This window comes from Coloeus monedula (assembly GCF_965178545.1).
Source record: "Coloeus monedula genome assembly, chromosome: 2".
NCBI classification, from domain to species: Eukaryota; Metazoa; Chordata; class Aves; order Passeriformes; family Corvidae; genus Coloeus; species Coloeus monedula.
The window spans coordinates 35,354,231-35,378,542 of NC_138782.1; the positions used below are offsets into that span (position 1 = coordinate 35,354,231).

The 24,312-nt window shown below is 39.4% G+C and overlaps 1 protein-coding gene across 2 annotated transcripts in view; it reads right to left on the reverse strand.

Moving 5' to 3' along the window:
* The window catches only part of PLD5 (phospholipase D family member 5), a gene marked incomplete at both ends in the record, with an annotated part of 173,749 nt that overhangs the window by 26,111 nt on the left and 123,326 nt on the right, over nt 1-24,312 (reverse strand). For both annotated transcript variants that reach the window (XM_082276932.1, XM_082276933.1), the window contains one exon: nt 4,269-4,396. In XM_082276932.1, the coding sequence (XP_082133058.1) occupies nt 4,269-4,396 (128 nt within the window). The remainder of the gene's footprint in view (nt 1-4,268; nt 4,397-24,312) is intronic.

Here is a 24,312-nt window from a genome sequence, read left to right on the forward strand (position 1 = left end):
TACATGGTTCTTAAGAGGCATCTTAGAAATCAAAATCCTCTGCTAGCAGTTTTTACACAGCTCAGAGAAGAAATCATGGGTCTGCTTAGAAACTTTGCCTCAACATCAGCTGAGCCAAAATTTAAGCAGGAATTTTTGAGATAATGCTTTTAAGATGTGTCAGACAAGAGAGAGCAAATGACTCCCTGAGGTGGATCTAGATATTGGGGCTTGTTTAAGAACCAACAAAATGGGAGCTTTTGCAAGGAATTGATTATATTTCACACTTTCCATCCTTATCCTCTGTTCCTGCAGGGAAGTGGCTGCTGGCCCCAGATGCTGAGCAGAAAGTCGGGTCCATCCCTGCTGCATGGCTGCTCACCTGTCTCAGGCATCACCAGCCAGTGGTTTTGGTGCATCCCCTGGCTTCCATCTTATCCACAGCTCTCTAATCTCCAGGATCTCTCCCATTTTAATGAGTTTTCCTCCAGTCAGGAACTTCACCTTTTTCTGTTTGGGTCCCCCTCCTTTGTTTCAAGACCACTTCCTCCTGGAACCCCAGACAAGCCACTTCCCTTCAGTCCAGATGTCTACAGTCAGACTCCACAATTCCAGGGAGCAAACAGCAAGCTTCTACTTGAGACCTTAAACATTCAAATTTGATCATTAACCTTCACACATACACTCAACTACCTGGTATCATTAGTATTCATGACTTATGACTTAAGCTATTTTTTTTTTGCCTACAAGACTAGCTAATATTAGCCTGATTTCACTTCCAGCAAAGACAATTGGATTAATTTTACTTGTTTCAGGAATTTTCAGTAATAGTATTTTCCAAGAGCTGATTATTTGTTGCACATAAATGCATTTTTCTGAAGTGGTTCAACTAATCCATTACAGTTGTTTGCCCACTGGATTCAATTATTCATATGTGAATAAAACTTTTCCAAAAATGTTGCTAGTATAAAAAGCTCCAGAAATGTTCATATTTATTACAAACCTCAAGCTCCTTAACAGAATTAAGGAACTAAATGCATTTTCAAGCTTTGCTGGAACTATTGGAGGGAGTAATGGAACAAAATATACATGATACGTTTTGTTAGCTTATGGGTTATAACAATGGTTATATAACCCATTTCTTTTATTAAGTAATAAAAAGCTACTGGGTTAAGGAACTAGAAACTAGAATATAGCACCATGGCCATCTTGATTTCTATTAGTTCAAGCCAAAGGCAAAAATTAATCAGTATACATACACAATTTTAGGCATGCTTGAGTGACAAATTTTTCAGATTTTTACCAGTATATATAAATTTACCAGCAAGAAACTAGATGATTTCACCAGTAAAATCTTACACAGCTTACCATATCTAAGAAAGTGGCAAAAATCTGGTTGTTCATAACCCTCAATTTTCAGTGGGTTATGTAATTGGGTAATAGTTGGATATATGAATAACAAAAGAAAAAAATGCATCCCTGACACAAAATCTAGACCTGTACAAAGAAAAATTCAAAATATTCCACTGTGAATGAAAAAACATCCGATTTTTGTAAAATCCTGTTTTCAGGAAGTCTAAACAGTACTTTACATTTCCCTGTGGAGTTTGATTTCAGACTGAAGCAGATAGCTAGCATAGATGATGTCAGCCAGCATTACTACAGTTTTGACAAACTTTCAATTTAACTGAAACACAGTTTTACTTGAAGAGTAATAATGTGCTCTTAGCCTTGCTCATAATTTCAAGGCTGAGACTCTGGCAACTACTAAAACTCCGACAGCAGAGGCACAGGGTATGTGCAACTTTAAAGGTTATTCTTAAATGGAAATCTCTCCTTGATGCAGAAAATTTACTTCTAAAGAAAATACTCATATTGCTTTTTGTCTGTGCTGGCAAGTCAAGAAAATGGCAACAAAACTAAAAAAGCTTCTATGAGATTGATTTCTAGTATCTTATAAACACAAAGAATTCTCCACAAATATTGCAAACCCAAAGCATTTAAGTCCTGATGACGTTTTCCAAGGAGCTGTTAAATTATTGTTTCAGCTTTCGATTTAGCCTCCTAAGAGACAAATGATGCTAACAGACTTGGGGTTTTTTTGGTTTTTGTTTTTAAGTGTCAGGCAAAGGGACAAAAGAGGGAGAGGGAGAGGAACCTGATCCCTCATTTGCAGCTATACTGGGACTCTGGTAACGAGAACTTGTGGGAGATAATTTCCCCAGTGAGGGCTCAGCTCACTGTGGGTTTCAAGATTAGGTCCCACACGTGTGCAAAGCATTTTGCTTGAGGAAAGGACTCAGAATAAAATGACAGAGTTCTGTGCTTATTTTGCTTCTTAAGTGAAAAGTTCAAGACAGATTATTATTTTAGGACAGCATATCACATCTCTTTGACAGTTGCCCTGATTTATGAACCTGAAACTCTGGGGTAAGGGAATTGAATACTCATATCTAACGTCAACAGGAGCCAAGCATCTAATTTCCTTTGGCTCTTCTGAAACCACAGCATACATTTCTCAACTAATTGAAAGCAGATACTCTTTTACTGTAATGCAGAGAGATTTCGTTTTGCATAGTACAAATATTCTTCTGAGCTTCATCTTATAAATACATATAAAAATATACTGTTATATGACAATAAGATTTTAAAAAGTCCAAATGCATGCAGAAAAAGAGTGATAAAATTAACAGGGAGGAATCACTTTGGAAACACTGGCCTACAAGTAACTGGCATCAAAGTTTAATGGAGATATGTTACAAGATTTAAGATTTACTTCAGCACAAGAATACCAAACCTATATGGAATTGTATCATCTGTGATGAAGATCATAAATACATAAGCAATATATAAATAATACAATAATCTGCATGGTAAATGTGCTTCTTTACTCCACATTTATTATTTTCACCGGTACTCAAACCCCCAAATAGAAGAGGCTTCCAAGCTAAACTATTTATAAGCTAAATAAATCCTATGAAGAGCTATTTTGTTATGACAGAACAATTTAGCTCATGAGGCACAGATAATGTACAAACATTTTCTGAACCGTCCAAAAGCCCAAACTGTATGTTCTTACATTGACTGAAAATAAAACATCCTCTTCTCCAAGACTTTCTCTAACAACATTGTTTTTCTACCAGTATTCCAGATTCCTTTGTAAACATACCTTTTAAGTAAATTATTATCATAGGAAGAGCAAAAATGCATTTGTTCAATCTCTTTACTAAAATGGCTGATTTGTTTTTTACTCAGACTTCCAGTCTCTTAGCTCAAAACAAACCTTAAAAAGTTCAGCACAACCAAGACACACCTTCTTCTCTGCAAAATCATTAGAACCTATGTTCAAAATTATTCCTGTGTTTCTGAGATTCTGCTCTATCTAGAAAGCAAGCTTTTTTACAGCAACTAGTAACTATCTAGGACTGCTTCTTTCCCCCCTCCGTTGTACATTTCAGCTATTGATGTCTCAAAGTACAGGTTTCACTCTGTAAGTGTGGCTGAGAGCAGCCTCACACAGTCAGTGGTATACAGCAAAAACGAACATGACAGCCACTAATGATCTTGAGACTGCTGCACAAAGAAAAAAAGGCAGACATACCTACAAAAGGCAAATGAGCCGTGTTACTGACGAGTTCCTCAAAAGGGTCACAGACTGTGGAGAGTTCTTAGCACTGGTTGTTCACAAAGGCCTTAGTGTACATCCTTCAACTCTCATGTTTATGAGGAATAAAAATATGGAATTCTCTCTAATACATGCAGCCTTCAAAATATTACACTATTTTGACTTTCAGTACCCGTAAATCTGACCCTTCCCAAAGGTAGTGGGTATTGAGGTGTAATACCCACTTTCCATTTGGAAGTCTTTCCAAATTTGGGGTTTGCTTTTTTAAATGGCAGATCAGAGGGCCTAGGTCTTGCCCATGATATTACCACAGAGTTTCCACAGTGGTTTGCCGTTTACCAATGGGTTTGCTCACTTTTTTTTTAAATAAATAAACTGGAATATATAGTGACCATCAAAGAAATAAAAAAAAAAGAATCAAATATTTAAAATTGAAGTATAACCATGGAAGATACCTGTTATAATGAAAAGAAGGAAAATTTATAGTAATATACTCCTGCCAACACAGAAGAGTCATCAAAACTGGGGCAGTACAGTTTTGGAGGCTGGCACTTTTGCCAGTAAACTATCAGAAAAGAGAGATATCCAAGTGTCCTCAAAATGTTCCTTTTTTTTTCTCATTCTACCCTCAAAGGGTATAGGATTACTTTTTCAATTAAATTACCTGTCCCAATGATCTCCAGTCTAGGCTGGCACTTCCAATGTATACGTGCTGTTTATCAACAATCCAGAAAGACGACTGAAGCCGACCTTCATTATATGCTGACATGTTCATATACAACACTTCAGCACCTAGAGATTTAAGGACAAAATAATAAATGGCATTACTTAGTATGAGATAATTTACATTATTAAAAGAAGAAATTACTTCACATTTCGTGGCCTCAGTTTCCAAAATTAATGAGGGACGTAAAAAAACATACCATTAAGGTTTAAAATCAATGATAAACATTGTTACTGTCCCAATACTTAAGACTTTAATTAACATATATTCCACTTATATGAAGAAACATTTACATAATGCACGTCCCAGGAACATTCCCATACATTATAATGTTTACCTAATTTCCTTCCATTTTAGATTAAAATAATCAATTTTTTTTCCAGCACTATATGTTCCTAAAAATAGTTCATTTCTAAATTTCTATTCTGTAGCACAAACCAGCTACATATTGCAATAATGACCTTTGAAATACGAGTGCAATTAAAACCCCTGCCTAAAAAGCAGACTCTGCTCTGCTCCTCCTGCCCTGTGCAATGGTTTGAACAGTGCAGTGGCTGTGGCATGGAGAATTAAGGAAGTAAGCAAAGGCCTAAATAAAGTATGTTGAAACTGCTCTTAATCCTGCTAATCTGTGACACTCAACCTACCACTCTGAACAGCACAGTTTTAATAAGGATTATAGGCCACTGAAATCAAAGGAGCTCCTTGTTGGCTCCATCACATCACCAAGAATGTCTGAATTGGCCCCATCTGTATGTTTGCAGAACTAAATCCAGAATATATTTAATATTAGGTAAGTTTAGGGGATTTCTCACACCATTATTGTTCTTTCAGTGCTCCAGTGTTTGCAAAATTAGGTGATTAATCTGAATTAATCATTGCTGAAGGCATTTTACAGTAACCCACTCATCTTCACATTTCAGTTATGACTAACCAGGGAAGAGAAGTGACAGTAAACAGCAGCCTGGGGGCCAGTAATGGTACCAACCATCTCCTATTAAACATTCATGAGGTACCACGAATTCCAGTAATGGCTGAATATGAGTCACAACTTTCAAAGAATTCCAGGATATATAGAGAACTAAAATGTACTTCTTTTCATTGAACTTCCTATTTTTGATCTCCTGAGAAACATTTGACTTGTAATTTTAGGCAACAGTTACCAGTGCTAAATATTTCTTTATTATTATGAAAACAGTAACTTTCCTTGAAAAAATTATTCCAGAAATTCAGACATCAATAAAAGAAGGAAAATCAGGTAAGGTGCCACTTACCATGACGCACTAAACACGCAAAACAGGATTTTGAGCACATTACAGAGTCTGGTTCATTGGTCAATTGCATTTTGTGCAACCCAGCTACCTTTCCAGTTTTTTGTACGTTTCACTCACCCACACTCGTCTATGCTTAGAAACAAAGATTTTTCCAATTTCCTTGGAACGTATTGCTGCTACTTTCAATTCATGCATCAACAAGCAGAACTGTGCTAATTATTGAGAAAATTAGTGTGAAATGGAAAAGAAATCAGAAAACACTGTCGCAGGTGTTAAATGGTTTAAATTGTTTTCTGGTGAATAAACAAAAGCAACTGCTATTAGCTAAGGATAACCATTCTGTAAGGCACTAAACTTCTACCTAGTGATCCGAAAACTTTGTTTAAAATCAGGTTTAACAAAGCAATTTGCTTTGATGATGTTTTCTTTCCATACATATAATTTGCAGCATTAAATAGCAGTAGGAATTTAACACCCACAACACACCTACACCAAACAGGTTATAAATGAAATGTTAGGATTTTTGCATAGGAAAGATAAAACAATAGGAAGTAACAATGAGCTTTCTTCTCATAACTGAGAGCCTAAAATAAACACAATTTAAAAATATTTTTGAAATATCCAATCACAAACAAAAATGCTGACTGCCGAAGTTATAACAGGAGACTATTTAACCAGTAATACTAACATTAAAAATAGCAGACATCATCAGTAACTTGACACAAAATTCCAAAGTTGTAAAACACCAGAATTTGTTGGTGTGGGTTGTTCAGACATGGGCATAAGCAGTGGGATGGGACTATGACCCTAAAATATAACTAGGCTTCAATTACCAAAATAGTGACTATAGCAGTGCAGAAAATACTGCTATCACATATACCACTAAAATCAAAACCTGGAACCCAATTTCTTTTCCTTTTGGAAAAAGCCAACTGATAAGGGAACAGGTGAGGAAGCAGTATTGCCGAGTTAATTTAAAAAAAAGCCATGTGTTGCAAACAGCAGCTGTTCTGAAGCCTATTAATGAGCTCTTACCTTTTGATGAAAGGAAATGTATCAATATTGATAATTGCCTCTATTCCAGAAGCCCTTGAGATGCTTTGTTAAAATAGGCTTATCAAGCCTTCAACACAATCCACCATCCCCAGCGTGGTCCAGGCCCCATGAGGAAATTAAATTGGACTGATCAATATGTGAAGCCTTAACAGAACTCTCTGTCATGCTCCAGTCTCAATTACACAAAGCTGTGAGTCTCCTGAGTTCAACCAGAAGGGCACATTTGCAGGCTTGATGGCTAATAAACATGCCAAATAAATCTAACTATTTTGTTTCACTGGAGATTAAAATTCAGGATAAGAACTTAGAGAAAACCAGTGCTGTCACTTAAAACTCTAAGTGGATTTGTCTGTCCCTAAAAATTGTGCATTCTAAGGGTTGGGACAGATTACAGATTTTCTGCAGAAAAAAACCAAAAACCACAAAAAAGAGACACTGTAGGGATCAAAGCATGTTTTAAGTAGCAGACATTTATCTGAGTACTTTTTCTTCTAGATGGGGAATTTTTTCACACTGCATAAGGGAGATGACTGATGCAGTCTGGGATGCATGGAGCAGGCCCTGCCACTGAGAGCCTGGACCTTCTGCATGTGATGCAAACACAGCCCCTGGAAGCGCCAGGTTGCTACTTACCCTCTAGCTTTCTCTCATAAGGGAGGAAGAAAACAGAAGGTATCAGCAGTATTCCAAGAGAGACTGACTTTTCATCCATTAAAAAATAAATCCAATTCCCAAAGTAATCCCAAAGAAGAGGGATGGCCCAAGAAAATGCCATTTACAATTTCTAGCCTTGCAACATCCTGCTTGGTCCCGCTGCCTGCTCCCAGATACTTCACTAACAATGTCTGAAAGCCCTAGAGCAAGCTTGACTGCAAGAATAGGAATTTGGAAAGAACTGGGATTGTTCAGCCTGGAGAGAAGAAGGCTTCATGGTGGACCTAATTGTGGCCTTCCAGTGCCTGAAGGGAGCCTACAAGAAGGATAGAAGTAGACTTTTTCCAAGGGCATGTTGGAAAGAGGGAAGGATGAGGGGGAATGGATTCAAAAGTAAGTTTAGATTAGATATTAGAAGGAAACTTTACTGTAAGGGCAGTGAGGCACTGGAACAAGTCGCCCAGAGAAGCTGTGGATGCCCTGTCCCTGGGAGTGTTCAAGGCCAGGCTGGATGGGGCTCTAAGCAACCTGGTCTAGTGGAAGCTGTCCCTGCCCATGGCAGGGGGCTGGAACTAAATGATCTTTAAAGTTCCTTCCTACCCAAGCCATTTCATGATCCTATGAACCTAAAGCTAGGACATTTTTTACATATTTGAGGCAAAGCACTAAACTCTTAGCAGGAGCCTTTGATCAAGATCTCATCACATACACGCTGTCATGAAAAACCAAAAATGTCAGACACATTCTTGGTGCAGATGTGCTGCAGCTGTGGATTTTACTGCTGCTCAAGCAAGGTCACCAGACAGCTACACAAACTGGGAGATTCCTCTTCATGGGAGACTGCAGGAGGCTGGAACTCATTGGGCTGCCACTTGGCCTCCACATCCAAGTTTATGCAACAGTTTGGAGAAGGTGAACCTTCTTTGGAGGTGTTCACTTTCTTGAGGCTATGGATCCAACACCTGTGAGCAGCTTAGGATATTGTCCTTGTACTGAGGCAACGTCATTATGCCAAATCCCCTCACTGGTGGACGCAGTAAATAATTTTTGTAAGCAGGACCCAGAAAGAGCAACTGTTTAGGCTGCTATTATCACAGCTGCCTTGAAAGCAAACATGCAAATTCTGCTTGCCACAGTTTTCAGCACTACCAGTTACAGGCTAAGCTCACTCTGGAGTTAGCAAACATAACGCCCAAGAAACAGAAGCTGCATTTGCTTGTACCATGCCTAAAATTGGTCTTCTGTCTTCACAACTTTCTTACTTTCACTACAGTGTTTTTAAAACCAGAGAGAAAGAAAAATAAGGGGAAGAACTTAAGGAGTAAAAGGAGAGCCAGTGTTATCTGTGAAGTTGCAGCAACAGTGACAGGCAATACACAACAGGCAGAGCAAGGATGAGAAAAGCACCGAGAGGCCTGACCTCAGAAGCCCCTACAGTAGGAAAGAGTGCTGCAGCAGGAGAGAGTGTGGAGAGACATGCAGATACATCACCTGATGGCACGTGTTGGCACTGCACTGTGAGAGCCCTAGGAGAGAGGTCATGGAGCAGGCAGTGCTCTGCTACCTTCTGCTAGGAACAGGAATGTTATATAGGTGGAGGAGATGAACAGGGTGTCTTTTGAATGTCTCTCCTTCCCCATTTTGGAAAAACAGAGCTTGTCAAGTAGAGGTTTCAGCAGGTGATGGAAGGGGAATGCACTGGGGCAGGGGTAGCTAAGACAGGGAGTGGGAAGGTGGTAGAGAGATCACAAAGAAGGGACAGTAGGGTACAAGGCAGTACTGATATATGAAGTAAGTCCGGCCAGGGAAAGCAACACTGCTCACAGCTCTCATATATTTGCAGTGTGAACCTGACAAATGCACTTGTATGTCCAATCAATCCACCGTGCATCTTCCAGACCCTGTTCCCCATGTCACAACAAAGCTAGGTGCAGTAGCAACAGCTCCCCTCTCCTGCTTATCCCAGTCTTGTCATGCCTTCACTCTCCTCATTGCCATGTCCATACACTTTGCTCACACCACAATTTTTCCTCCTCTCCTAATTTTTCACGTGCAGAAGCAAATACTCTTAAGTAAAGAGACCTTCAGAAAGGAGAACGTGAGCTGTGGCCTCTTTGTTCCACCCCACTCCCGACAGTCACTTGGCACTCATGGATACATATTTTTACCTATGCTTTGGAGGGCAGCCTCAAGCCAGAGTCAAGAGCAAACTTATCCAGTCCATACCACAAACCCTGGAGCTCACAAGCTCATGCCCACAGGAGTACAGCCAGTGCTTGAGCAGCCTGCAGGACACCTTGCATGGCCTCTCTGGGGAGCTAACACACAGGTGAGAAGCAGCATGTGCAACACTTGCCATCGTGCTATAGACCTTCTGTGTTCTTTCAGCTAAATTGCCTTTTCAGATCAGCATAGATGCAGTTAATCACCATTGTGCTTACTCAGCAACAGCAACAAAAGATCCCGTATCACCCTTAGGTCCCACATTTATTTTTTAAAATACAATTTGCTCATTAGGATATGGATGCATCCGCATATAGATACATAAAGTGAATGTCTCTTTCCCTACATTTTGCAATATATGCTTTCATTTATTTGCTTTTGATAATAAGCCTTAGCACAAAGTACACCCATGAATAAACATAATTTTTATTCCACTGAGACAAAAATCCAGAGTTTTCAATACAAGTGGTCACAAGTGGTGGAGTAGCTGTCTCATTTGGGGCAGACACAAGTGACCCAGGCAGAGGATCACCTCCCCATGAATTTTCAGGCTTCTTTCTCAACTGATTGCAAAAAGCATGGACTTCTTCCAGAAGCCCCAGTAGTGTGACCTGCCACCACTCAGAAGAGGACAGGTACAAAAGCAGAAGAATGCACAACTTGAAAACAAAGTTATTTTTACTAAATCTCTGAATGATTAAAAGACAAACTAGACTATTTACTATTTCTGTGCTCTTTATGGAATATTGGGTTTGAAATACAATTTAAAAGTCTGCCTGGCCCAGAAAGATTAATGATTCAGATTTATTTTAAAGAGAAAACACTCAAGGACTTTTAGGGAAATCTCTGATGGTAATACTTTAACTTTGAATCAGCTGTTTTGTTTACATTGCCCTCTGCTTCTCTCTCTCTCACGCACATACCTCTGTCCTTTTTAAAAACTACCAGGACTGAATCCTGTCACTCTGGGATTATGTGCTATTCATCTGTCTAAAGCCACAGTAATCTAAAAAAGAAGCAGCCTAAAATCAAAACCTTGCTGCCTTTTCTTTAGCAGCTCTATATTCAACTGTCACACATGCAAAAATGAAATCATAATTACTCAAAGAAATTACATTCTAGCACAAGTCCAAGTAATCCCGAGAAAGCTTTCACAATAATATTTACATTCATGCCATCCTGGCCTGCCTTAAACTACCTGCATGAGAAACACTCACTCCCAGTGTATGATCAGCCATAAGCTGTGTGCACATGTAGCTTCTCAAAACTGCCTTTAGGAAAACTGGGCTGTTTCTGATGTCGATGTTTTTCACAAAAATTTACTGTAATGCTTACTATCTTGTTTTACAGCATCTGAGGTCACTGACACAAAGATAATTTTGAGGAAATCAATGCCCAGGAGAGGAATATGTGACCAAAGCTCCATGAGCCCCTCTGGTCTCTCTCTGGAAAGACACAGGTGCCTGCAGCACCCACTGGAATGGCAATGGATGGGCTCACATGCTTGGGGCTGTGGCGTGGGTGGTTCAGGGACAACAAGCAGTCACTCTGCCTCCTGCGTGCTGCCACTGTTCATCTCCACTGGCACACTCCCCAGCCAGCTCACGTGTCCCTGGCTGGCTGGAGCTTGGAAGAAAGGCTGCTACAAGAGAGCTCTCCTAAGCAGACAGGCTGCAGTCAAGGATCTCCCTGTGGAGTTGAGGACGTGAGAAGAGAGGTCTCCATTGCTGCCGTCTGACTTCCCAGCCCCCTCTCCAGGCCCTGAGCCAGATTCTTGCCTGGCTGCCTTCCCTCCCTAGCAGACTGCAACATGCTGTTGGGCTCTGCCCTGCATGATCAGGGGAGCAAATATCCTCTACACTCACCATTGCTTTTTCACTTTGTTTTTTACTCAGTTAGTGGATTGAAATAATTTCTGTGAGGAGGTACAGTCCCAGAAACTGCTCTATCCACACAACTGTGGAAGCCAAGAGCTGAGAGTGTGGATGGGAAAGAGCAGGAAGAAAAAGGAATAGTGACAAATGAGCATTACAAAACCCAGCTCTCTAACTGAAACCAAAGTATTACAGAATTATAACTTGCATGTTTAAAAACGGGAAAAAAACCCCAAACCCAAAAAACCAACACCAGTTACCCCCCAAAATAGTAGCATGAACAGATCTCATCTTCAGCAAGCCTTCTCCTTCCCTCCACCACCTCTTCAGCTGCGCCAAAGCATCTTTTTGAGGGAATGAGCTGGATCAGAAAATGGATCCAGGTTAAAAATAAATAAAAATAAGAAGGTTGTTTCAAATGTAGAACAATTCACTAGTACAGCTCACCACATGGCAGTAAACAATTTTTTCCAACACAGCTAAAGGGGCAGCACAAGGGTGGAAATGAGTGGCTGTGGCTGGGTGCAACAAGATGCAAGATCTGCTTATGCCAGTGCTGCCATTTAAAGGTACACCCACATAGTCTCAGCCTCCATTCTTCTCAAAATCAGGCCTCAGTAATTCCAGGTGGCAAGCTCCAGAATTTGTTTGCCTTTTATCTTGCATAATCATTCGTCTTGTGCAAAGTAGATAAGAAGGCAATGCTGGCATTTGCTTGGGTTGGCATTTTCCACATGCTTACACAGGGGTCCACAGTGACACAGAAGATCCAGAAAAGTCCCACCAGGGACCCTCATGTGTGCAGAGTTTGCTCACTGGATGCAGGATGGCAGATTTTTGAGAACAAAGGAAAGGTCAGAATTAATTTCTTGCAATTGCTTATTTAACTTCAATGACATCTTGGGAGCTAGTTAGTTCCCAAGGTAACATTTATCTAAATATGCCCTTACTCTGGCTTTGAAGATGTCAAATGTTGGCCTTTGTTGCTAGCCCAAGTAATCAAAACACTGATTTCTCAGCTAAGTACCCAGCTGTAGCTAGAGTTCAGTGTGGGAGTGCTACAGCTCTCACCCACATGAATGCATTTTGTGCTGCCTGCTGGGCCCTTTTGATTTACTCAGCAGAAAAACCCCAGAAATATAACTTAAGTGCTTCCCACCCCATCTCACGGGTGAGACAAAAGAGAGGCCAGACAGTATTTCTCTGTAATATTTACTCACCCAGCTACACCTAATTTCTGACTCACCAGCAAATAGCCAGGGGTCCATCACAAATATGACAGCACCGAGATAAAAAGTCCCCTCTTTACCCACAGGATAGACACAGCAGGAGAACACTCGACCTTCCCCATGAATAGAATCATACAACAGCTTGGGTTGGAAGCTCAAAGGTCATCTAGTTCCAAACCCCCTGCCATGGGTAAGGACACCTTCTACCAGGTGGAAGCCCAGGTTGCTCAAAGCTCCATCCAAACTGGCATTGAACAGTTCCAGTGACGGAGCATCAACAACTTCTCTGGACAACCTATTCCAATGCCTTGCCACCCTCACAGTCGACAAATCATGTGTGGACATGCTTAATTAACATATACACAGAATTGTAGACTGCAAAGAAGGAATAAGCTCATATAACTACAGATCTCTGGTCCTTCCAGTGATGGCAATCCAGGGCATCAGCATGTCCTTGAGACGCGTGTGCTGCCACCCAGTAGAAAATGCAAGCAGCCAACAGTACAGCTCACTACATAGAACAAGACAGGAAAGGACATGCTCCAACTCTACACTTTCCAACCTAGATGAGGCCTCTGAAGCCAGTGATTTCTGTGCTGTATTTGCTAAAGAATCTCTTACTGTTTGGGCCAACGTTTAGGGCTCCCATTTTAGTCTGTCTTTAAAATAAAATTAAATTGAGTTAATGCACAAGAATTTAGTGTAATTTAAAAAGCTCCAAACAGCTTTTCCTTCCCTTTTAGTAATTTTATCAAAAGTAGCAAACATTGCTGCCTCTTTTAACAAGTGTTGCTGCCTGATGTAGCAAACCTGAGAAAATCCTCATTTTTTTACTGCCTAGACTCTGATACCAGTATTTTTAAATCAATTTTTACTTCTTTGAGCTATTTGAAGTATTTCATATCAAATCATAGAAAATTTTGAATGAGAGCATTGATCATCAGTTCAATTCTTTCCCCTTAGCAAAACTCAGCATTCCTTTAAGTAGCATTTTCTTAGTACAAATCTCTTCTTAGAGTCTGATGATTCAGTAGAGTCTGTAAGAGAACTAATATACAACAAAGTTTGCTAGAATATTAAAAAAAATTCCACATCTTTTTTTGCCCTTCATTATTGGAGAGTAGACTGCTCATTTACTAGACAAAGCTATAAGAGTGATTGCTTTGGAGATTGGGAAAAGTAATTTTCTTACTTAGTTGATTCAGGCGACAAAGCATATTACTGCTTGAAGGAAGACTATAATACAATCAGTAAAAGCATTAATAAGCTGGATTGTGGCTTTCTTTCTTTGCCTAATTATAATTGCATATGTTTTTACTATAAAAGAAGGCTATTTTAAATATAATAGAGAGATTAGTAAACTCACTCACTGCTTACCCCACTTCCTTTTGAAGACTTTTCTTTACTTGGATTAGCATTATGAAGCACTATATTTATTTATATACTTCTTGGATGAAACATCCATGAATTCAGTGACATTTTTTCATCCTAACACATGAGGAATTAGGATCACAACCTTTTATGAATGAAGAAGGCTAAATCTCTACCAAGAAAAATGTGGTGACTATTTATCCCTATCTCTCTTTTTAACTTAGCAACATGATTTCATTCTGATATTTTTATATTCTAAAATCATCAGTATTGGCAACAGTCACTTCTAAATATGCTGACTAGCAGTAACAACACTTGTGCGTCGTTCTCAAAATGCGCTCCTCAGACATCTGGAGCTCTGCTTTGGGTTCTGTCAGTTTCCTTCCCCTGAAGGAGAAATCCCAGTTCTGGAAGGTGAGATACTGCAGGGCAGGCAAAGAGGTGAGAACAGTTTGCCTCCTTGAGTGGCTACCACTTTTCATTTTTACAATACCTTCATAACAGAATCTATTTTTTTCCTGCACTTTCATTAGCTGATTCCCTGAGCAGCCCTAGAGTATTATTTACAGGCTACCAAAAGCCAAGAGTACCAGCTGACCTGGCTGTGGCCATACAAGAAAAGCAGAGGCACAGCCAGAAGTAACCTGGGTCTGCCAGTGGCACAGACATTTCTTTTCACTACTTCTCCCTTGTCTCTCAGCATTTTCCCCATCTCTTTCCTTTGATTCTATCCTGTTATCTTGCTGAGTCAGCCTTTGACTGTACTACATTTTTTTCAGATCATTCCTATCTCAATGCCAATTATTTTTCTCTCCATGCTGTCACAAGCCCACTAATAACGTGCTTCACCTTTTGACGACATTCTGTTCTGATCTTTTCCTAAATTAATTACTCAGTTTTCAGTTTCTGACCTTTGCTTTCATCTGATTCATTCCTCCCTCTTATTTCATTTTCCCCACTACTTTCCCCCAACATAATTCATCCTCCCTCTCCATCACTCTCTTCCACTTCATACTCAGTTCATAATTTCACTCTTGCCCTTGCCTACTCTTTCATTGTTTCATGTATCATATATATTCATCCAGTTACTCATTCAGTCCCTCTCGCTCCAGTTACTTGAGGAACATATTTTGTTTTATAACTACATAAGCAGTATGGCATATTCTTCAAGCCTTTACAAATAAATTTGTGGAAAGGAAAAAATATATTTTCTTAATAGTTCTAAGGCTAATCACAGCTTTGGGTTACCCAAATTGGTTCTAATTTTATTTTATTTACATGTGCTAGGACTTCTACAGGTATTAACTCATGATATACAGCCAAAAAATAAACAAAGATTTCTGATGGTCATTGCAATTTGGGACTCTGGGAATTTCTTCTTGCCTTCTTAGTCCAAACAACAACTGAAGCTGAGCTATTTATTACCATGAATCTAAGGTTCTTGAAAGAACAAGCCACTTCTACAGCCTCTTCTTTTATCAAAGTAAGCACATAGAATAGATACTGTAGCTCTGCTGTAGCAGAATGAAGAGTCTCACACTTGATTTACTATTGTTTTGACCAGCCTGTCAGATGCATTTTTTGGGGCTTCAACATTCTGGCTTGGTCACCCAGACACTTCATACATTTAAATGGAGGCATTTTAAAGAGAAAAATGGATGTGCCCTGATGTCAAAATCAGAAAAATCCAGAAAGTGCACATACAGGAAGGTGTATGGGGGAAAAAAATGCTTTCATTTGAGGAAATATGTAGGGGATACAAATCAATAGCTTGTCAGTTAGCAGATTTTTAACATGGATTGACTTTCTTCCAAACAACCTATTTGAAGTGTAGAAAGCAAAACAAAAGGAAGCCACAACTCCACAGATTCTATCTTATTAGCTGGGTGAAGGACACACACAATATACAGTCAATAAAAGTGACTGCACACTGAAATCACAGAGGATTTTAGTGTCACAGAGGGACCAGACCACAAATATTGTCTCATTTCTCCAGTGTAAATATCAGCAACTGCCTGTGAAGGACACGAATATAGGTATATTAGTCCCCCATGACATTTTGAACTGGTGGAGAACCAGGTCTGTAGGACTTCCTTTTCTACTCCAAACCACACAGGACAGACAGAATTAGCTTGAGCACAACAAGAGACAGAGATGGACCAGTTCAGAGCCATTTGGGATGGCAGCAGGGTACAGGACAGGGGCTGTGTAACTGGACTGCTTGCAACTGACCATGGGATCTCTACGAAAGCGAGACCAGAAGGCAGCACAGGCACTTCAAGTCCCAATATCAAAACATGGACTTGGTTACAATCCCTTGTCTTATGGCTGAGAACAGCTGCTCTGTGGTCCTTTGCTTAGGAACTGTTATTTTTGAAAGCTTCTCATTGCAATCATCACAATGTTCTTTTGAAGAGATTTTGGAGCTTAGTATAGATATTATGTAGTCCTAAAACTGCTGGCACTTTTGTCCATCACTTTATACTAAACTACTGAGATTAAAAGCTTCAAGAGCAGGGATCTGTTTTGAGTCACTGAAATGACTGTCAATTTCTGTACTACATAATTACTAATACTTACACACTGTAGAAAGCTATTATTTTGTCCAAAGGAAGGGAAAGAGGCTGAAATCACTCTGTTCTCAAGCATAAATATTAGAGAAAATCGCTCGGTAAAGGCATGCAGTAAGAGACGGAAAAGATGGAGAGTAACACAGAGGTATCAGTCTGGGAACTTTGCTTCCAGTTGAAAAACTTTAGAAGGAGCTTAATGTAATTTGCTTTCCAACCATTAGGCTGTATAAAAATTCATAACACACCAAAGTGCTGTAGAAGCCAAAGGTTAGTTTGAGAACTGCTATAGGAGATAACCAGAAAGGTCAATATTAGCATCATAGTGGCAAATCCTTGTTACAAAGATCACACTTGGTAACTAATGCTGTATAAACCAGCAAGATTTGGTCACATGGGTTTACTTCATGCTACAGTTGTGCTGTACACAACAACCCAAGCTGAGTAGCCTTTCCAAAGTGTTCATCAAATGAAAACCAAATGGTGTTGGTCAAAGAGTGCCAGTTTGGTCTGGGCATTTATTAATGCTTCCTATATAACTTTGAGCACACAGTACTTTAATTGGGTTTAAAGCAGAAATGTTACCTTGATTTAGCTAAGCAGCGAAGGAGCTAAAAGAATGTAATACAAGTGTCCCTGTCATGTCACCTCAGGTGATGGTCTTCTCAGAGCTGCCCGAGTTTGAAGTTACACCTCAGTCTAGACGACACAAAAAACTTGAACAAGGTGAGAGGCGAAAAACTCAGCCCCACTGAGAAGGCTGGAGCCTGCTTGCAAAACAGTAGCAATCAACAATATACCAAATCATACCAGTGACTGACAAAGATACAGTTCTAAGAAAACAGTCAGGCTGCCAGTGGATATTAAATATATGAAAATCACATGAATGGACAAAACAGAATTGACCTAAAATAAATTAACTTGCTTTCCTTGGACCCCTTTTAGGACCATTAGCCTTCATCTCTTTTCAGTATGAGATAATGTTAGTGCTTTTGCATACAAGAGAAAGAATGGGGTGCCAAAATTTCTGCAAAGGTAGCACAGCTACCTAACAAATGCTTTCTGAGCTCACACGGCCCTGGCAGCTCTTACCAGCTCTTTCAGTAGCTGTAGGTAGGAATTGCACACTACCCATGTGTTTTAAAAATGTCACAACTAATTTCTGCTAATGCCATCCGTTATTGGTTCCTCTGTACTAAAGAGTGTCAGCAACTCAAACCAGCTAGTGCCACATGGGAAGAATCCATTCCAGCTTGTAAACCATCAAGCAAGATTTGAAGATGATCCCTGTGGCACAAACCTGCTATGTTGGACCTGACTAGGCCCTACCAGACAAGAGAACTTTGCTGTTCACAAGATGGCTGGATTACAAATGCTCACAGTTTTACTGGAGCTTGTTAAATACAAAAGTGCCCACTGCTGTCAAGTCCATGAATGCACACACATTAGTACGAGACTTGAGTGCAACGATATTTGCAATCTGAAATTACGTACTAAAATACTGACCAATCTACCATGAAAGACCTTTTCCATTACAAATTTCAAAGCAGAAGAATTATGATATTGTTTCTGCTAAACACCTAACAAATATGCCTCACAGTACATCTGTCCCTAACATCTTAAATATGCCTCACAGTACATCTAGCCTTAATTAATGAGGAACATGAATTAAATGAATGTATTATTATTTACCTATGCATGTTTGAAACAGTGACTACAGATACAGGAAAGCACGTGACTGATATTTTATAATGCAAAAGTACACATCACCAATGGGAGGGTACTGTCTTTGGGTACACAGCCATTTCTCTCAGCAAAAGTATTCATTTTTAAGTCTACAGACACAGAAGCTGTAGAGTTTAGAATTAGGATTTATTGCTTACATATCTGGCTCTAAAAGACACAGAATTTTTGGCTTAAGTGAACCTTTTTCCCCCTTCCTTTTTGCAAAACAAGCCAGCACAACCTAAGGTCCCGGCTGCCTTCAGAATTTAAATTATTGTGCAGGTTGTTTAGGTTTTGTTTCCTCCCTCTGTTGGCTGTGGATGTGACAGCCTCATACTGCAAATCCTCTCCTGCTAGAGAATTCTGTAAGTCAGGCTATGCCTAAATCTTTTTAAAGTTAGTGTGCTTCAGGCTCACAAGAGAAAATAAGCTGCTCACATTGTGAACTATTATGGTGCCTAAAATGAGGATTATTGTGTATCCAGGGGAAGTTTCACTCTCAGATTAGGCATCTAGTTTCCTGTAGAACCTATAATAAAAACTGGATTATAACCAGTTTATTACATTTTTTGAGTTAAAAGACATCCAAAAAAAGCAGCAGGCAATGCTGATGGAAAGTGTAGTTTTTACCCAGCTCCTCATTTGGAATTACACAGAAGGATTGATACTCCAATGAAGTTTTAAAATTCTGTCCTACAAGTAGAACCTTAAAACAATTCTGTTGCTATTAAGGGTAAGACATTTCTTTCAAAATATATCTGGAGGCAATAGAAGGAGTAGAAGCAGAGTAAGGACTGGAAGCCGGGTTTCTTCCATCCCAAATGGATGTGTGACTACTACAGCCATCTTCAAATGTAGATAGAGATTAAAAGATTTTCTGCAAACTGTTAGAAGTCAAATAGGAAGGACCAAGGGAGCACCACTACAAAATATCTTCTGCTCTTCCTAAACCTTTGTGACTGCAAACTCAGTTTTAAGAAGTTTAAGATGTTCAATACTAGCTTAAATTATTTGCTTTCTGTCAGGTGCCTGGTAAGGCAGACAGCTGTAAGGTAAAAGCTGGCAGTTTAGAAACCTTCAGACAGAACAGGATTTTCAACATCATCTGCAACTCAGACAGATGTTCTGTGTTGAAGACATTTGGTGTATTGATACACATCTAACAAAAATACTCCCCACCTGCTCTTTTCAGTCATGTTTCATAAGGTTGGATGTGGCTTACTTTACCTTGCAGGACCTAGCTCTCCAACTGAAACAAGTAAGAAACATTGCACATGAATTCTCATGGGATTTAGGCACAAAACCAACACTGAACATTCCCTTGTGATCAATATGAGTGTGGATGCATGCACACTGTGCAACATAAACTAAGGTAAGACAGCTTAGGTGCCTAAACAGAAAGATGTTTCTCCAAAAACAAACCTAGCAGGAGTTTCTGGATGTTAGTGTTGCCTAGATGTTAGGTAAGAATGCTTGAATCTCTGACGCAAAACTAATACCTGTCTCTTTCGTTTAAGGATGGGATGCAGCTAGCTTTGGAAATTCAGCTTGGTAATTCTCACTATGTAGAACTCTGTCAAAGTAACTATGCATTCTAAGAGGCAGAGAACTTAATGAGATCTTTTATCTTGGAACTGGCTTTAAGATTGCTTGTCATAGGCTTAAAGTTGAGAAAATACCAGGAAATGCTCTTCAGCAGCAACTAATAAAAGCTAAATCAAATCATGCATCTACTCTTTTGTGGTACCCAAGTTATATAAAATAATAATAACAAATGAACAAGGCCTGATTCATAATAAATCAAAATATAAAAATGAATTTAAAATCAGATGTCAAAGATGTTGCCAGTGCAATTTTCATTAGCTGCCTTTTGTACACTCTCATATTTTCAAGTGTGACTTAGAGTTTTAGAAAAATGTCAACATTTACGATTTGAAAGGAATGGAAGAGATTTCTCCCCCTCTGTTCACATGCACCTTTAACTCTGTAAAACTCAGATCCAAATTACTTGCTTCCTTCAGGAGGATTTACCCCTAGTCTACTGGTCCTCTCAAAAAATCCTGCTCACTTCTTTATGAAAAATCATAGGGAAAAAATAGTCTATTTTTGGTACTGCTGCAGGAACTTCCCCCATCTTAACATCCTTCCCTCACACACAGTCCTGGAGAATCCAGCCTAGGAAATGCATGAAGAAAGCAATGGAGCTACAGATCCATTCAATGCCTTACATAAAACCATCCACTGAACATCAGCTGTCAAGAGCACTCTTTACACTCCAATGGAACATGCATCAGATAATATTATTTTTATGGTACATTGTGCAAAAACTGGCCATCTGGACAGGCAGAAACGTCTTCAAGATCCACCTTCAGGATTCCAGCCTTCCATGACACGAATGGAGTGTATTTTCTTTTTAGTCTTTGCAGAGTATTTACATTGATTCTCAACATTTACTTCACATGAAAAGGAATTAAAGACTTAATTAGAATCAGAAAATCTCAGGTTAGAAGGCCCCTCAGAAGATCATCTGACCCAGTTTTTTGTGGAAAAAGGGAGCCTGTATGAGATCATCCAGCACCCTGTCCAGTCACGTCTTGGAAACCTCCAGTCATGGGGACTCTACCCATCCCTGAGGAAGGTTGTTCCAGTGAATGATTGTTCTTACTGAAAAAAAGTTCTTTCTTACGTTGAGATGAATGTCCTTAAGCACGTAAGTTTATGTTCTCCTTCCAAACTATTATGGAACTATTAAACCCAGCTTTGAAACCAATCTAGATCTTTCCCATGCACCAGAGCTACAAGGCCATTCCTCATAGAGGCCTGTTTATTTTATTCTTAAAATTGCCAGTCATAGCTCTATTCTAATCTCTTTACAGTCCACTGTCCCCATATTTTGAACATTTTCAGTAGTACTGAAACCAAGTGTTCTGGGCTTAATATAAATCCATGTCATCATTGTTTATTCTACCAAAAGCTTTCAAAAAACTCAAGTCACCCAAACCCCAAACAGTTTTAGGCCCAAAGAAACTTACCAGGAAATGTTCCCTCTTAGTCTTATAGCTTTATCTTTTCCAGAAAAAATGGCAGTTTCTCCCAAATGGTCAATTTTGCATTCCTAGGGTTTGCAGTGTGCAAAGGGTCTAGTTCAGAAAAAGTGCCCAACTCACAGCTTGTTTCATAAGAAGAAACTGCTCTGATACTCCCAGACAATCTCCATCTTTTCTATGACATAACAAACATCTTTCAGTTCTTCTACAGTATGTTAAAAATTACATCTTCCCTTCTCCCACAAGAAGATAGGGAAAGGGAACATGATTGTGGCCAAAGGTAAAAGCTCATGCTCCCACAACTCTAAAACTATGCAGCACCGTAAGTGTGCCAACAGAAGCAGACAGAATATGGAATTAAACACATTTCATAATTTATATAAATCACACTCACTATTGCTGCCCATTGTGCTACACTTATGTTAAGACAGTACAGAAAAGTACAGAAAACCCTCAAACTTCTTAAGAGTCCCTTGATATTACATGAACTTGAGCTCTCTGGTGCCATGGCAGATTGAACCTATCTCAACTAGGTTCCAGTGGTCCTTCCTCCCTTGTCAACCCCAGCCATGTGTTTCCTTTTTCTGTGTTATCCCCAGCCTGTGAGATCACACGCTGAGTAAGGCAGAAATCTAAAGCAAATGACAATTAAGCTAGCCAAAAAAACAAGCAGTCTGTAGCCAAAGCAGCCCCCTGAACTGTCTTACCACATGATCACTGGTGCAAGGAAGAAGGCAAGGACAACATATGGTGGGGAGAGCAAAGAGGAAGCTGGGATCATGCAGCTGCCCAGATATAACCTGTTTTAATTTGTCATGGAATGGTATCTGTTAGTGTTTGTAATCTAAAGAGCACAACTCAATGCATAAAAAATTTCTGGAGCTTTACTATCTACTCATTTATTTGTCACCCTGCAACAATGTAACTTTTTAGTTTTTCTGTTTTGGTTGTATCTAATTAGGAGAAAGTGTAATCCTGGGCAAATGTACATGAACTCCTCAGTGAACAACAGCTGCACATGTGATCTAGTTACTAGATCCTGCCCTATGACAATGAATTCCTATTATTCTCCAATTTCATTGCTAATACTCAAAAGTGATTAGTTGAGGTAGATGATATTTTTTCCTTAAATCACACTGTGACACAGACAGACTCCTCTTTTCTTACCCACCTCAGCCACCATTGACAAAAGATAAAATATCCCTTGCAAGTATATGAAAGATGCTTAATGAAAAAGGTGCATTGGGGAAAAAAAGAAATAGTAAAGGAAGCAAGCAATGAAAATTGAAGAAGGAAAATCCATTGGAATGTCTTAAAAATCATGAACACTGTCAGCTAAAATGAGATTGCAATTAGTAAGAGATTTAGATTCTGTACACATGAGAAATAATACAACCTGCTAATTGGAGACAGTGCTATTGAAACGTTACTGATGAACAAAGACTGGTACATAATTATGTGTAAGGAGGGGGAGGGTTACAAGCAATGTCTCAATCCAGTAGACTGAGCCACAGCTGAGAAAAGGCTAAAACAATAACCATGAAAACAAGCATTAATAAGCTACTGTCACAGTATGAAGAGGATAAAGAAGAACATGTTTGTTTACACAATGAGCCAAATTCTGTCTAAAGACAGACCTACCTTTCACAAGAGTCATATACAGATATGCATAGTATGGATATACATATGTCCTACAAAAATAACATCACAGTTTATAGTCTGTCTAGTAATAATTTTGACAACATGAGCTGGGAGAACTTACATGTGGTTAATTTTTTTTAATTACTAATATACTTTTTAAAATTTTAATTGTGACTATAGAAAACAAATGCTCAGCTCTGGCTTCTGGTGCCTGTGTTGCCACTAACAATCACTGGTTGTCTCCAAGAGACAGAAAGAGCAAGAAACCTCACGTAACAGTCATGTTGTAAAAATAAATTAATTAATACTGTATTTGCAGAGCACTCAGATACCACAGTGAGAAACAGCATGGAAAGGCCTATGAGGAAATTAATCATTCTGCATTCAGTGCAGGATCTGGCAGATGTGCAATGAAGAAAGCCTAGAGACACATATTAAATATGAAGATAAAAAAAGATTCTAGCCATTACCAGCAGAAATAATATCCCCTGAATGAACATCAACTGCCTTAGGCATTAAATGTTTGATGCATTCTCATTCAATATAAAGGAAAACCCTCTGATTAATATGGTAAGATTACAAGGAGTACCAGCCAGGTATTTTGTGCAAAATACAAAATCTGATAATGTAATTAAAGTCTATTATAAATGTATGTTATGGGATTAGTATTTCCTAATTTTTGCATGCTTAATTTTGCAACTAAATAACACTCCCACAGTCCAGCAATTATTAGCAAATGTACATGACCTCAGCACTCAGAGAATCCTGCTGCCACAGCTCTAGGTGTGGTATGTGTTAGCACAATAAATCAATCGATGTTTCACACTGCAGCCATTGGATTCCTGTAATCAATCTCCCCTGCTTTACAGCTACCTCAAGTAAGTCAGGATAGCATAAACAGGGCAAAAAAAAGTCACTGGAGTGATGACAAACCTGCAGGTTCACAGCTAGCTCAGATGTCTACACTAGCACTGCAACTGTGAATTACTGATTTTATTTTACTCCACATCAGTGCAGTTCTGCTCCCCCATCCATGTAAGTTATGCTTCATCTTACCCCATCAGCCCACATCTGAAGTCAGATTTCAACCTTCTCCTCTATTAATCAATAGGGACAGCTGCTGGAGAGGAAGGATGTGTGGAGAGGACTCTAGGTAGGATGTACCCTTGCTTTCTACAGTTCTTCAGAAAGGGGGAGAAGAGGCAAGGGGACTTGATGCATGCCTGTCTAGAAAAAGGAAAGATGTGCTGGAATAATCTGTCTGGCAGAAACAGTCTCAACATCTGTGTTGAGATGCAGCAGTACAGGAACCTACCGTGG